This window comes from Brassica napus, chromosome A9, assembly GCF_020379485.1.
Source record: "Brassica napus cultivar Da-Ae chromosome A9, Da-Ae, whole genome shotgun sequence".
Taxonomy (NCBI): domain Eukaryota; kingdom Viridiplantae; phylum Streptophyta; class Magnoliopsida; order Brassicales; family Brassicaceae; genus Brassica; species Brassica napus.
Genome location: NC_063442.1, coordinates 36,265,049 through 36,278,979, shown reverse-complemented (window position 1 = coordinate 36,278,979; position 13,931 = coordinate 36,265,049). Strand labels below are relative to the sequence as shown.

At 40.1% G+C, this 13,931-nt stretch overlaps 3 protein-coding genes across 4 annotated transcripts; 2 read left to right on the top strand and 1 right to left on the bottom strand.

The window, feature by feature from the left end:
* The first annotated feature begins 205 nt into the window (after window positions 1-205).
* Window positions 206-1,521, top strand: LOC106368179. Its single transcript, XM_013808084.3, has one exon. The coding sequence runs from the start codon at window positions 322-324 to the stop codon at window positions 1,336-1,338; it is 1,017 nt and encodes a 338-aa protein (XP_013663538.2). The 5' UTR covers window positions 206-321; the 3' UTR covers window positions 1,339-1,521.
* A 531-nt stretch (window positions 1,522-2,052) lies between these two features.
* Window positions 2,053-7,246, top strand: LOC106368180 (desmoplakin-like). 2 transcript variants are annotated; one of them, XM_013808085.3, is made up of 2 exons: window positions 2,053-3,693; window positions 4,362-7,246. In XM_013808085.3, exons 1-2 carry the CDS (start codon window positions 2,860-2,862, stop codon window positions 5,262-5,264), a joined length of 1,737 nt encoding a protein of 578 aa, XP_013663539.1. In that variant the 5' UTR covers window positions 2,053-2,859; the 3' UTR covers window positions 5,265-7,246. The 2 variants fall into 2 exon arrangements, with proteins under 2 accessions (XP_013663539.1, XP_013663540.1); XM_013808086.3 differs by having other exon boundaries at window positions 2,056-3,693; window positions 4,368-7,246.
* LOC106363555 (protein EMSY-LIKE 1) lies at window positions 5,404-7,084 on the bottom strand. The gene is made up of 8 exons (XM_022691196.2): window positions 6,974-7,084; window positions 6,660-6,844; window positions 6,468-6,577; window positions 6,272-6,395; window positions 5,940-6,194; window positions 5,785-5,859; window positions 5,581-5,709; window positions 5,404-5,505 (listed from the first exon to the last, which is right to left on the bottom strand). Exons 1-8 carry the CDS (start codon window positions 7,026-7,028, stop codon window positions 5,431-5,433), a joined length of 1,008 nt encoding a protein of 335 aa, XP_022546917.1. The 5' UTR covers window positions 7,029-7,084; the 3' UTR covers window positions 5,404-5,430.
* Window positions 7,247-13,931: the final 6,685 nt, after the last annotated feature.

Below are 13,931 nucleotides of genomic sequence, written 5' to 3'. Positions count from 1 at the left end.
ATTTGGAGCGGTTTAGAGCGGTTTGAACGATTGTTGCAAAACGCCAGCAACCGCTACCAACCGCAAAAGCTGCGTTTGCGGGTGGTAGCGGAAAAACCAGTCATACCCAGTCAACAAGCTTATCTGTTATTCTCTACATAACAGAAGGGTAAAACCGTAAATATAAAGCGAGTTTTAAAAAACACGTGTTTGGTTCCAAGCTGCTACTTCTCTCCGCTCCTAGGGTTCAAATGTCTACACTCTCTCTCCACAACAACTCCTTGTTGATAATAATAAATCCAATAAAACTCTTCGATTTTGAATCTCTCCCCGGAGAAGAAGATGAAGGCGTCGATGAAGTTTCGCGAAGAGAAGAAGCCTCTCTTCAGAGCCAAGATCCCTCTGAGCATCATAGGCCTCCCGTTTCAATCCGGAATCGTCGCCGGAGAATCCAAGGAGCTCAGCCTCAACCTCTCCACCTTCTTCGAATCAGGCCCTTCTCTCAAGATCGCTTACCGCCCCAACGACTCCTACAACCCCTTCTCCCTCATCGTCAAAACCGGAACCGGATCCTTCGGCTCCCCGATCTCGACCTCCATGCTCATGAGCGCCGAGTTCAACCTCCTCGGCCAGCGAAACCCTAGCTTCATGATCCACTTCAAACCCCAATTCGGCGACTTCTCGATCAAGAAATCTCACTCCTCGTCTCGATTCGACTCGAGTAGTCTCAACGGATCTGTCTCGGAGGAGGATTCGTCGATCGAGATTGTGGATTCTCCGGCGAAGGTGACTCTTTTTCCGTCGGCGGCTTCGGCTGGAGATATCGCGGGGTTGTTGTCTGGCGTTGAGGTCGCGGCGAGGACGAGTTTGCCTGTGAGGGGACGCGCCGTTGTGAATTTCAGGTGGGGGGTTAGGGTTCCGACGGAGATTAAGCGGGAGTTTGATCCGACGGCTGTGGTTTCTCTGAGAAGGTTTCCGTTTCTGGTGATGGATAAGATTGGGATCGAACACGTGGATGGTAAAGAGGTTGTTAAAGTTAAACCCGCGGGGGATAATGGTGGTGTTGATTTGGGGAAGGTGTGTTTGTTTATGGAGGAGCTTCGGTCGGAGAACAGGGAGTTGAAGAGAGCTGTCGAAGATCTCAGGGGAGTGATGATGTCAAACGTTTCGCCAATTGATTACGGATTAAAGCATCGGGAAGCGGAGAGGAGCAATAACAAAAGCAAGAGCAGCAATGGTAGATCGAGAGGTGATCGGTGGAGCAGCGAGAGGACGACGTCGGATTGCGGCGGGAAGAAAAGCAAGGAAGAGGGTGACGTGGCGGAGGAGCTGAAGAAAGCTTTGAAAGGAGCTGCGTGAAAGCTTCTCGATGGTATTTGAGAGTTTGTTAGAATTGCACTTCATTCGTCTGCTTAATTTTATCTATGGCCTTTTGTATATAATGCGTTAAGTTACTGCTGGATTTTGGAAGATTTTCAGATCTTGTTTTGGATAATTCGATGCAATTGTAAGAGTTTTAGTATGAGATTATGTTTAGAACTAGATATTGCTTGATTTGAATCAGTATAATATGTTGGCAGTGAGCTATGAGATTGATTGTATTAGAATTTAGATTGTGGTTGTGTTGATTAAACAATGTGATCATGCACATTCGAGTTGATTAGGCACTATGACAAGGATGTTAACAAGTTCCAGTGGAGTTACTAGCCATGTTCAGTCCTAACAGGATATCTAGTCGTAGATGTTCAGTGGTATGATGAATTTGGATGAGTGTTGGGTGATGATTGCTATTTGCTAGCAAGTCTGGTTCTACAAAAAGTTGGGAAGAAACATGTATTATTTACTGCGTATTTATGTGAACATTTTGAAGGACTGTAAGAGTTAAGCAGACATTCCAAGGTTCAGACTTGAATCAATTGAAGCCTTGAATCCACTCGATCTGATCTCAATAGCCTCGCCGCAGAAAGCTTAGGCATATAGTAATCACCGGACAAGGAGCTCTCACCGAAACTGTTGCATGATTGCGTAACGTCTCGGTTTGTGATATATTGAAAGGTTAAGAAAATTGATTTGAGGCACCAAAGTGTACTTAGCATTGATTTGAGGCACCAAAGTGTACTTAGCTTTTCTGACACACATTTCTTTAGATAAGAGTTACGTGCTTAACTTGAAGTAGTGGAAATATGGATAATTTATTGGGAAATGATTCGTGATATTGTGTGACTGAAGTCAAATCAAGGAGAAAAGTCACGTGGTAATTGCAGGGTCAGTAAACATGATTTTTGAGCTTTCGAAAAAATTACTGTACTGTCCGTTGAATATAAAGGGGTCCACGGACCGAGTGAGCGGACGTGGATGGCGGGCGGGAATGCAAAAAGCTAGGAATGTGGTTTCTTTTGCTCAAGTCAAACCATTAATAAAAGAGAAGTAATAAAATTAACATAAGCCCAGATTGAAATCTTATCACCAGAACCCATTTTCAAAAGAGCTTGATTTGATCGGGTAACAGATCTGATCAGGACTGGAACAAAGCGGAAATGGGCTGGGCCTTTAATTTGGTTTATATTAACTCATTCCGTACAAGTCAAATATTTAATGGTAATAACCAGAATTGGAGACTTACTTGATTGGAGCATTTGGTTCCAAATCGGTAATGGGTCCAGTCCCAGTTGTCATAGCCTGGGCCCACTACATTGATCCGACAAAACCGAGCAAACATTTTCTCAACTGGTGCGCCTTTGTAATAACACTAACAATAATTATTTGTCCGACTAATAAAAAACGTAATCAGAGTCACAAAAGGGTTTCTTCTTAGTGGAAGCCAACGATTTGCAGAGGAAGATCATTTGGACAAAAGTGACAATAACCAAAACCTTCTCAATGGCTAAACCGGAAAACAACGAAACTCATCAAACATGGAGCACACGGGAGGAGCTCCTCCTCGCCTGCGCCGTTCACCGTCACGGTGTCGATTCATGGGACTCCGTCGCCGCCGAAATCCACAAACAAAACTCTTCTTCTCGTACACTCACCGCCTCCGAGTGTCGTCACAAATACCACGATCTCAAACGACGGTTCTCCCCCGAGGGAGAAACCGTCTCGGAGATCTCTTGGTGGCTCGAGGAGCTGAGGAAGCTCCGCGTCGATGAGCTCCGTCGCGAAGTCGAACGTTACGATCAATCCATTTCGTCTTTGCAGATGAAGGTGAAGAGATTGGAAGATGAGAGAGAGAAGGAGGAGGCGGAGAAGGTTACTGAATCTCCAGATCTGGTTAAAATCACGGAAACGGTTAACAAATCCGACGTTCCGGTTATCGAGCCAAACCGGGAAATCGACGAATCAATTGAAGAAATAGCGAACCGGATCGGGGGAGATGAAATTGAAACCGATGAGAAACCGGTTAGGGAGGATTCGGGTAGGGGAAGTTGCGGGAGCGTGGGGAAGGACTCGGAGAGAGGTGACTCGGTAAGAGAGGGTAATGATGACTCGCCCGAGTTGAAATTAGAGGAAGAAGTGAAAGAAACGAGTGACGTGCAGAGCTCGGCGAGCTTACCGAGAAAGGAGGAGTCGGTAGGACACGACCAACCGGATAACGAGGATCAATCTCTGGCCGTTAATAAGACGCTCGTTAAATCTAGGCCGTTGATTGAATTCATCGAGATGCTTTGCTCTCATCCTATTGGCTCCCATTTTTCGCGCCGGCTCGAGAGCCAGGTAAAAAAAAAGTAGAATCCTTTGTCTGCTTAGTCAGCAATTCCATTTTTTTGCTTAAACAATTAGGGTGATTTAGTGAAATAACTTTAATGAAAAAATTTAAATAAATAACTAAGATTTGATTTAGAGAATGTGACATTTTGATGTCCGGTCTGACGATTTTATCTTCTCTGTGCGTGTGCATATACTGTATTATACTACAGAAAAATTTATGTTTTTATAAATAAATTTAAAAAAAGTTGATTAATTTATTATTTAGGATATAAAAATAAAACTGATTGATTAAAAAAAATATAACAAAAGGTTAACAGTGATGATGATTTTTTACTTAATTTACTTTTTAGTCTTTGGCCCTAATTTCTATTTTTCTATTAATGTAAAAATAATTTTATTAAAAACAATTCCTTTTTTGAAACTATTCGTTTCAGAATGTAAATGCTTTGTGAAATTTTTGCTGTTTCGCAATAAAATATGTTTTCAATTACTGTAAATAAATTAATTTTTAATTATATTTTCAATAATATGATTTTAGAAGATTTTATTTTTAATTTGTGTGCATGGCAAAAACATCGTACTAGTATTAATATATAGTGTAAGCTAAGCTTTAATTATCTTGCGCCTTTTGTCTTATAAAGTCTGAGGGAGTTCGTGTTTGATTCCATCTGAAGCTGCAGGAAACACCCGAGTACGAGAGGATAATAAGGCAGCACATAGACTTTGACCTGATTCGAACTCGTGTGGACGAAGGTTATTACGAAAGATCCAAAACAAAGTTTCATCGAGATTTACTGCTACTAATCAACAACGCCAAGGTTTTCTACGGCGAGCGATCTCCTGAGTCTAACTCCGCAACGCAGCTTCACGAACTCATCAAGAAACAGATGACTACTCTCAAGACGTCTAATCAAACCTCACCTCCAAAAGACGAACCCTTGGTGACTTCTACTAAGGAGGAACCCACACTGTTGTCTCTAAAGACAAAAGTGTCAGTGTCTGTTAAAGCTTGTAGGAAACGTAGTTCCTTAGCTGTTAGATCTTCTACTGAACCGGTAAAGAAAAAGACTAACATAGTTCCAACCACGGATGAGGATGAGAATGAGAAGAAGCAAGTTTCAGAGACGGAGGAGGAAGATGAAACCACCACTGATAAAGATGAGGAACCTATTGTTTCCAAGAAGACGCCTAGAGGAAGAACAACAACCTCATCAGCTAAAAAAATAGGAACCAGAAACGTTGTTAAGACCAGTTTGGATGATGAGCAGAAGAAAAGTGATCAAGAAAAGAAGGGTAAGACCACAGCAAATGCTGTCTCAAAGAAGCAAAGCGCTGCAAGTTTTCTTAAGAGAATGAAAGGAGCTGAAACTGTGGTAGAGACAGTGAAGGATGATTCCTCTAGTGGAAAGAAAGGAGCCGAGCAGAGGAGAAGTAACACTAAGCATGAAAAAGCTGTTGCAGGTCAGAAACGAACAACACCTGCAAAGAGAAACACTAGTGCAGTCTCTAAAAGAGAAGCTAGTGAAAAGGAGGAAGGTTCTTCTACTCGTCCAAAGAAACGTACAAGGAGGTTATGAGAGTCATTATTACACTGCTTAACTATCTTATATAGTCTCAAGAATCTACTAAGGCATCGAAAACATATGTTCAGCGATACTAAAAGAGAAAAAGATCTGAAACAAGTCTAAAAGAGAGTGTTCTTGTCTTGATTGTTGTCATGCTTCTGGTCTTGTCTACATCCCCCTACTGCGCTTTAGCTTTTCCCTTATCAAGTTTCTTGATCTTGATAATAGGAATCCCACTGGCAGATGTTCCAACCTATCAGAGAGGGTTGTGTCAGTGAAGGGTTATAAGCATTAGAAAGAAGCTTTTGAAGGAGCAAGATATATATACCACTTTGATTGGCGTCTTCTCACGAGCTGTAGTGGTCGCGTTCAAGATGGTTTGGCCTGGTTTAAGTAAGCAGTTGCGTGTTGTGAACCCGGGATGTTGATTCTGCCATATAACATCTTCCTTTGGAAACTGCAATGAGTTTTTTTTTGTTTGAGATCAATGGTTTGGTTTCAGATTCTGATCAAGAAGAGTTTGATCTCTTACATATCTAATATCGATCCAGTCCAACGGGTCGTCATGTTCCTTTGTGCTTCCTAAAGTCACCAGCTGGTGCATTTCCTGTTATGAAATTGGAACGCTAGGGCTTCTTAGACCTAACTTGATGGACAAGACACAAAGAAAACGTGAAGAGATGTTACCGTTTCTGCGTCATAGGCTTTGATTTGGAATTGAACGTGGTCGTTGTCACCGTATATTATTATATTGATGATGCTGTTAACAAGAGACTCGGGAGCAACATGGCCCCAGCTTGGGAAAGGTAACTCTTCAGGAGTAGTGGTAGTAGTAGCGCTCACTTCAGCCTTGTCTTTTTGGATCTTTGCAGGAGTACTAGTATCACTCGGTTGAGCCGTTTCTTGTTGGATCTTTGCTGGAGCTACGTTGAAACTTTCTTGCTAAGCAAGTAAAAAACAAATGAAATCAAAAACTTACAAGTTTTTTAAGCTTCTGGACTTGGAAACAGAGGTCTTACAAGTTTGAGAACGTATCTCTCGTCCACTACTAGACGTGGCTTTAGTGCTTCTCCTTCTACAGAAGTACTCTTCTCTTCCTCAGCGTCAGTGGCTTTCTCTGTTGCCTTCTCAGAAGAAGTTCCCCTAAGAAACAGAGCGATTGAGAATTAGGTTAAAAGAAGAGAAGATCACCCTCTTGCGTGTGGATCAAGATACCTCAGTTCTTGGACCAGTGTATCAGTTTTGACTCGCTTATGGCAATCGGCGTGAGTGTCATGATCGATATTCAGTTCCTTCTTGAGTTCTTTCATGAACATAATCCTTGGCTGAAACAACAACATGAGCACAACCATCAAGAACTGAGAAAACAAAGATATGAAAGGGTTAAACCTCGTAGTAAGCGTTTACTCCGGATATTGTAGAAGACTCTGCGAGGAAGGCCTTGAGAACTTCGTAGTAAGCGTTTTTCTTGAGTTTATTGAGATCCATGTCCTTGTTGTCTATGGGGAAGAAGGAGTCGTCGTTGTTGTTTAAACCAGGAAGTGTTTTCTCTGCGTAGCCTCTCTTCTTGAGAGGGAGACGAGTTGCTTCTTCTGCAAGCGGAATCAAGATCAGATCACTAACCAAAACCTAAGGTGATCCTCTTACTTGAAAACCCTAGTTACTGAGGCTTGTGATCGAAACGTTACAAGAAACGTGAGGAGTTTTTTGAAGAGACGTACCGGTGGGAGTATCGGAGTGTGGGTCGTTCTGATCCGCCATTGAAGATAGGAACATAGGAAGCTTCGAATGGTTTCTGGCGCAAGAATGTGTTGCAGAGGTGAATGAGAGAAGAGCTTGAAGTTTGGGGAAGCTGTTTATATGACTTGTGGAAGAAGGTAAGGGTTATGTAACGAACTTTCTTAACAGTTTACTTTAATGAGTCACTTCTTAAGAGGGTTTATTTTGTTTGTCAACAAACAAAAGCAAATAATTAAAATTTGACTTACTTCTAATATTCGTAAAAAAATCCTCTTTATTCTATTAAATCTGGACGTAATGTATATTAGATTTGTCATTAGTGATTGGATTAGTCCAGTTCCTTGACTTAGGTAAAAGATATTTAAATAAATAAATATTATATAAATTTTTAAAATGTTTTACTATTAAAATTTTTGAAAATGCAAGAAATTATATGTTTTTTACAAAGCTCAAAGGACCCCGATGGCTAAGTAGCCAATTTCAAATACAGAAAACCAAAATATGTTATTTTGGTTATTTTTATTAGCATATAGATTATATATGACCGTTGGGAAGTTTCCTTTAGCTAACCAACTGGTTTAGTAGTGGTTTAGTTTCCCTTAGCTTAAACCGCTCGTGTATATATATTGAACCAATGTACATTTTGAGAATTAATCAGAAATCTTTTATCATACTTCATCTTCTTCAATATGGTATCAGAGCACAAAACGATCTTCTGATTCTGTTACTCGAGTTTCTTTTTCATCATGAGCGTTTCGATTTCACAGATTCTGTTTGATCTCTGTACTCGCTTCGTGATTGATTTCTTCGAGTTTCTTGGATTCGTTCTGCTCGTTCTTGGTTCACTTTCGTTCAGATTCATCGATTGAGCTGATTTGAGTTCACCGGAGCTCGTTCTGAGCTATTTGGAGTTCGTTTCTACGTGGATTCTTTCTTTTTCCGTTCTATTCCGGCGATTGCGGCGATAATGGCGAATGCGACGGATCTTGACGATAATCACACCTCTCGGGATCACTATGAGAATCCTTATTACCTTCATACTTCAGATCATGCTGGATTGGTACTTGTTACTGATCGATTGACTTCTGGATCTGAGTTTCATTCGTGGAGACGCTCGATACGTATGGCATTGAATGTTCGTAACAAACTTGGATTCATTGACGCCACGATTCCTCAACCTCCACCGAGTGATCGTCATGCTGGTTCTTGGTCAAGATGTAACGACATGGTGGCGACTTGGCTTATTAACTCTGTTTCCAAGAAGATTGGTCAAAGTCTTTTGTTCATGCCTACGGCTGCAGCTATTTGGACGAACCTTATGTCTCGTTTTAAGCAAGATGACGCTCCTCGGGTGTATGAGATAGAGCAGCGTCTTAGCTCGATTCAACAAGGTTCAATGGATGTGAGTACTTACTATACTGAGCTTGTTACACTATGGGAAGAACATAAGAATTATGTGGACTTGCCAGTTTGTACTTGTGGCCATTGTGAGTGTGATGCAGCTATGCTTTGGGAGAGATTGCAACAACGGAGTCGTGTAACTAAGTTCCTTATGGGACTCAATGAAGCTTATGAACCGACGCGTCGTCATATCCTCATGTTGAAGCCAATTCCGATGATTGATGATGTGTTCAACATGGTATCTCAAGATGAAAGGCAGAAGAACTTAAAGCCTACTATCAAGCCTGATGCCGTTGTGTTCCAGACCTCAGCTTCTCCTGATGCAGCTCCTATTGGTTATTATAATGAACCACTTGACAATGCTGCTTATGTTGCACAATATCGTCCTTATAACAAGATGGTTTGCACACATTGTGGTCGAACTGGTCATACTATTCAGAAATGCTACAAGTTGAATGGTTACCCTCCAGGACACAAACTGCATAACCGTTCCTCTACTCAAGCTCCATCTCGTAGCAATCTTCAGAATGGTCAACGTAGCTCTCTTCCGACTCAAGGTTCTCAGCAGCCAGCTAATATAGCAAATGCAGTTGCTTTTTCTGGTGCTAATAGCCTGGACTTGAGTAAGTTTAGCTCGGAACAAGTGCAGTCTCTGATTAATCAGCTCACCTCTCATGTTCATCCGACACCAACAACGTCTGCTTCTTCGAGTTCTGTGTCGCCTCTTCTCACAGCAACTATAACTTCTCAAGGCTATATGGATCCTCAATCATCTTCTGGTACTGTCTCAATACCCTTTCCGTCTACTAGCCTTCGCTATAATCACAAAGCTCTGACTTTTCAACATAATTGCCTTTCCACACTTTCTTCTCTTCCGCTTGATAGTTGGATTATAGATAGCGGTGCTACTACTCATGTTTGTTCTCAATTGACAATGTTTAGTGAGACTTTTCCTGTGCAGGGTGTGACAGTTTCCTTTCCTGATGGTACTAGTGTTCCTATTACACATACAGGAACCATTCATATCAATGCATCATTGACATTGCATAATGTTTTGCATGTTTCATCTTTTCGTTTCAATTTGATTAGTGTGAGTTCTCTGTTACAACATGCAAACTGCTCTGCTCATTTTTATCCTCGTGAATGCTTTATACAGGACCATACTCGGGACTTGATGATTGGTAAAGGAAATCTTTTCAACAACTTGTACATCCTTGCACCGATCATCACTTCTCCTGCAACGAATTTCTGTGGCTCTTTGCTTGATGGAAACATATGGCATCAACGTTTAGGACATCCTTCACTCACGAAGTTGCAACATATTCCCGGTATTACTGTGTCTAAATCGAGTCTAGATCATTGTTCAGTTTGTCCTTTAGCTAAGCAGAAGAACTTGTCTTATGTTTCTCACAATAATAGGTCATCTTTACCGTTTGATTTGGTTCACTTAGATACTTGGGGTCCATTCTCAGTTGAATCTGTAGAAGGTTATAGATATTTCTTAACGATTGTAGACGATTGTTCTCGTGTAACTTGGATCTATATGATGAGAAATAAAAGTGATGTTCATTCAATCTTTCTCGCCTTTATCAAATATGTTCAAACACAATATCAGTCTGTGATTAAAAAGATTAGAAGTGACAATGCACCTGAACTAGCATTCTCTCAATTAATAACAGATCTTGGTATTGTTCATCAATATTCTTGTGCATATACACCTCAACAAAATTCAGTGGTTGAACGCAAACACCAGCATCTTTTAAATGTAGCTCGTGCTTTACTTTTTCAATCACAAGTTCCTCTTGCTTATTGGAGTGACTGTGTTCTTACAGCTGTGTTTCTCATCAATAGAACACCATCTTTGCTTTTGAACAAACGTTCTCCTTATGAGATTTTGTGTAAGAAAGTACCTGATTACAATTTTTTGCGCACGTTTGGCTGTCTGTGTTATGCTTCGACTTATCCTAAAGATCGAACAAAGTTTACACCTCGTGCTAGTTCTTGTGTGTTTCTTGGATATGCTTCTGGTTACAAAGGTTACAAGGTATTAGATTTAGATACTAATCAGGCTTTTGTTACACGTAATGTTACCTTTCAAGAAACAATATTTCCTTTTAAAACTCAGTCTGCAAGTACTGGTAATGATTCATTGTTTACAGAATCTATTCTGCCTTTGTCTACTCCTGTTTCTTTAGATTGTGGTGCTTCTTTCCCTGTTCATACTGCAAGCATTCCATCTTCATTGGTTCCTGAACCTATTGAACCTAGTACTACCACTGGAATGAGGACGATTGTCATGCCTGATTCAGGATCAGTATCACTTCCTAACACTCGATCGAGACGACAAGGTAAAGCTCCAAGCTATCTTGCTGACTATCATTGTTTTCTTACTAAAATTTCTTCTTCTCCTTCTTCTTTTGATTTACCATCTTCCTCCATTACTTCCTATCCACTTTCTTCTGTTGTCAACTACTCTCGTTTAAAACCCACATATCAGTCTTTTATTCTCTCTTGTACTATTGAGACAGAGACACGTAATATTCATGAGGCCTTGGCTGATCCTATCTGGAAAGATGCTGTGGGATTGGAGATTACAGCTCTTGAAACGAAGGAGACTTGGACAGTTGTTTCATTACTTCCGGGGAAACATGTCATAGGTTATCGATGGGTGTTTACGATTAAGTACAAAGCAGATGGTACTGTGGATCGTCCTAAGGTGCGTCTAGTTGCCAAAGGATACACTCAGCTTGAAGGTGTTGATTATATTGACACGTTCTCTCCAGTTGCGAAGCTTGCTAGTGTAAAACTTCTTCTTGGCTTAGCTTCGGCTTTTGGTTGGACTTTAACACAAATGGATGTGTCCAATGCCTTCCTGCATGGTGATTTAGATGAGGAAATCTACATGAGTTTACCTGAGGGTTATACACCCACTGGAGAGCTACCTCCAAATCCGGTCTGTCGTCTTAACAAATCCTTATATGGTTTAAAACAAGCGTCGAGACAGTGGTATTTGTGTTTCTCTCGTGTGATTCTCTCAGCTGGTTTCACACAGTCTCCTGGAGATAACACTCTGTTCATCAAACAGTCTGGTTCTTCATTCATTGCCTTACTAGTATATGTGGATGATATACTAATTGCTTCCAACAATGATGCAGATCTTCAAGATCTTAAGACAGCTCTACACAAGGCTTTTGTTATTAAAGACTTGGGACAACCAAAGTTTTTCTTAGGCTTGGAGATCGCTCGGAATGCATCTGGCATCTCTGTCTGTCAGCGTAAATATGCCTTGGATATCTTAGAAGCAACGGGCATGCTCGCTTGTAAACCAAGTTCTATTCCTATGGATCCTACTGTCAAGTTGACTAAAACCACTGGTACGCCCTTGGTGAACATCACTCAGTACAGAGAGCTTATTGGACGACTTCTGTATCTCACCATTACGCGACCAGATATCACGTTTGCGGTGAATAATCTGAGTCAGTTTCTCTCTTGTCCCACTGATGTTCATCTCCAAGCAGCTCATAAAGTCTTACGCTACATCAAGAGTAATCCTGGACAAGGTCTTTATTATTCTGCTTCAACAGAGATATGTCTCAATGCTTTCAGTGATGCTGACTGGGCTACATGTCCTGAGACTCGTCGTTCTATATCAGGTTACTGTGTTTATCTTGGATCTTCTCTTCTAACTTGGAAGTCTAAGAAACAACAGACCGTGAGTAGAAGTAGTACTGAAGCAGAGTACCGGAGCATGGCCTTGGCGACTTGTGAGCTTCTTTGGTTGGCTCAGTTGCTGCGTGATTTGAGAGTACAGGTTACAGCTCCTGCTAAGTTGTTCTGTGATAACAAGTCCGCAATGCACATTGCTTCAAACCCTGTCTTTCATGAACGCACGAAGCACGTTGAGATTGACTGTCATACTGTGCGTGATCAACTCAAGCGTGGCTTCTTGAAGCTGTTTCATGTTCCTTCTTCAAATCAGCATGCTGATATACTCACCAAACCACTACATCCGGGAGTGTTTCATTCTATACTCCGCTTGATGTCCATTTCAAACCTATTTCAGCCTTGAGGTCTTAAATTGGTTTGAGGGGGGTGTATTAGCATATAGATTATATATGACCGTTGGGAAGTTTCCTTTAGCTAACCAACTAGTTTAGTAGTGGTTTAGTTTCCCTTAGCTTAAACCGCTCGTGTATATATATTGAACCAATGTACATTTTGAGAATTAATCAGAAATCTTTTATCATACTTCATCTTCTTCAATAATTTTCTTTTTCGAATGTTATTTTTAACCGCATCGTAACCTACACGAAAAAGAAGAAACACAGACAATTAAAATTGATGGTCAAGTTAGAAGATCACCAATTTGCATTTTGCTGGTGCTATTATATACTTTCGATGTAACCGCATCGTATTCATATATTTTTAGTCTATTCAATTCATAAACATTCTCCAATATAGCATTAATTTTGGGTCTCGAGCATGCTACATAAAATTATAAACTGCAAAGGTCAACGATGCAATATCTAGGGATGTGGAAAAGAGACTCTAGATTATGTACATTTAGCCAAATATATACCAATTAGCTTTTTAATTTCCATTTAAAAGGCCAAAAGTTTTAATCAAACGCCTAAAGTCTAGTACGTTGTTTTGAAGGAAAAAGCTAGTTGTGCTTGTGCATATAATATTGTAATGTGGAAAAGTAGTGGAAAAGGTAACCATTAGAACTCATGTTTAGTTGAAATATAAAACTACACAATCAGTTGAGGCTCTATATATGTATTATCTTCTAGGAAATAACGAATTGACCATATGTCCATTTTCAGTTGTTTAATCGATCGTCCGTTAAGAACATTTGAATAAGAAGTCGCATACTAAACTGCAAGAGCGTTTCTAAAAAATACCATTAATGTCATATTTTTTCTTCAAATAAGTCACTTAAGCTAATCTATATGTTGCATACAATATGACACAGTAGGTTCCTTAGGAGAAAGAGTGTTGATAAACTTCAAAACCATTTCATAAATTTATGATATTCCTACAGGAAACAATATATGATTACAGTAATTAACCTTCGTCTGATTTGATGTTTATTAACCAGTCGAAAAAATGTCCATCCCAATCATGGAGAAGTGTTACTTCTCCAACACTTTTTTATATTTTAAGGTTAAAAAAATATCATCATTTGGTTAAATGAGTATTGCAATTACACGGAAAGACCACAATTTCGTCCTATAAAGTCCGAAATTAGGTGAAAATTGATCTATGGGTAGTTGAGAAGGCACAGTGAATTGTGCTTTAGATATTTATCGAGATTTGTTCGATCCTTAATACTAGTGTACTTTAGACTTTTAGATATTTTTCAAAAAAAAAATAAAATATATATATATATATATATATATTATTTTCCAAGTATTCACAACAATGTATCTCGAGTTGTACGGATTGAAAGTTATAGACTCAATTTAATTACGCATAACAATTATGTTAGACTCTGCGTCACATTTTCAGGAAAAAATGAAATTAATCTCAGAGTTA

Coding starts and splice junctions, on each gene's coding strand:
- LOC106368179 (XM_013808084.3), top strand. CDS start 322: ATGAAGGCGTCGATGAAGTTTCGCGAAGAGAAGAAGCCTCTCTTCAGA.
- LOC106368180 (XM_013808085.3), top strand. CDS start 2,860: ATGGCTAAACCGGAAAACAACGAAACTCATCAAACATGGAGCACACGG. Junction 3,694..4,361: donor CGCGCCGGCTCGAGAGCCAG/GTAAAAAAAAAG, acceptor TTCCATCTGAAG/CTGCAGGAAACACCCGAGTA.
- LOC106363555 (XM_022691196.2), bottom strand. CDS start 7,028: ATGTTCCTATCTTCAATGGCGGATCAGAACGACCCACACTCCGATACT. Junction 6,578..6,659: donor AGTCTTCTACAATATCCGGA/GTAAACGCTTAC, acceptor TTGTTGTTTCAG/CCAAGGATTATGTTCATGAA. Junction 5,860..5,939: donor AAGCCTATGACGCAGAAACG/GTAACATCTCTT, acceptor ATTTCATAACAG/GAAATGCACCAGCTGGTGAC.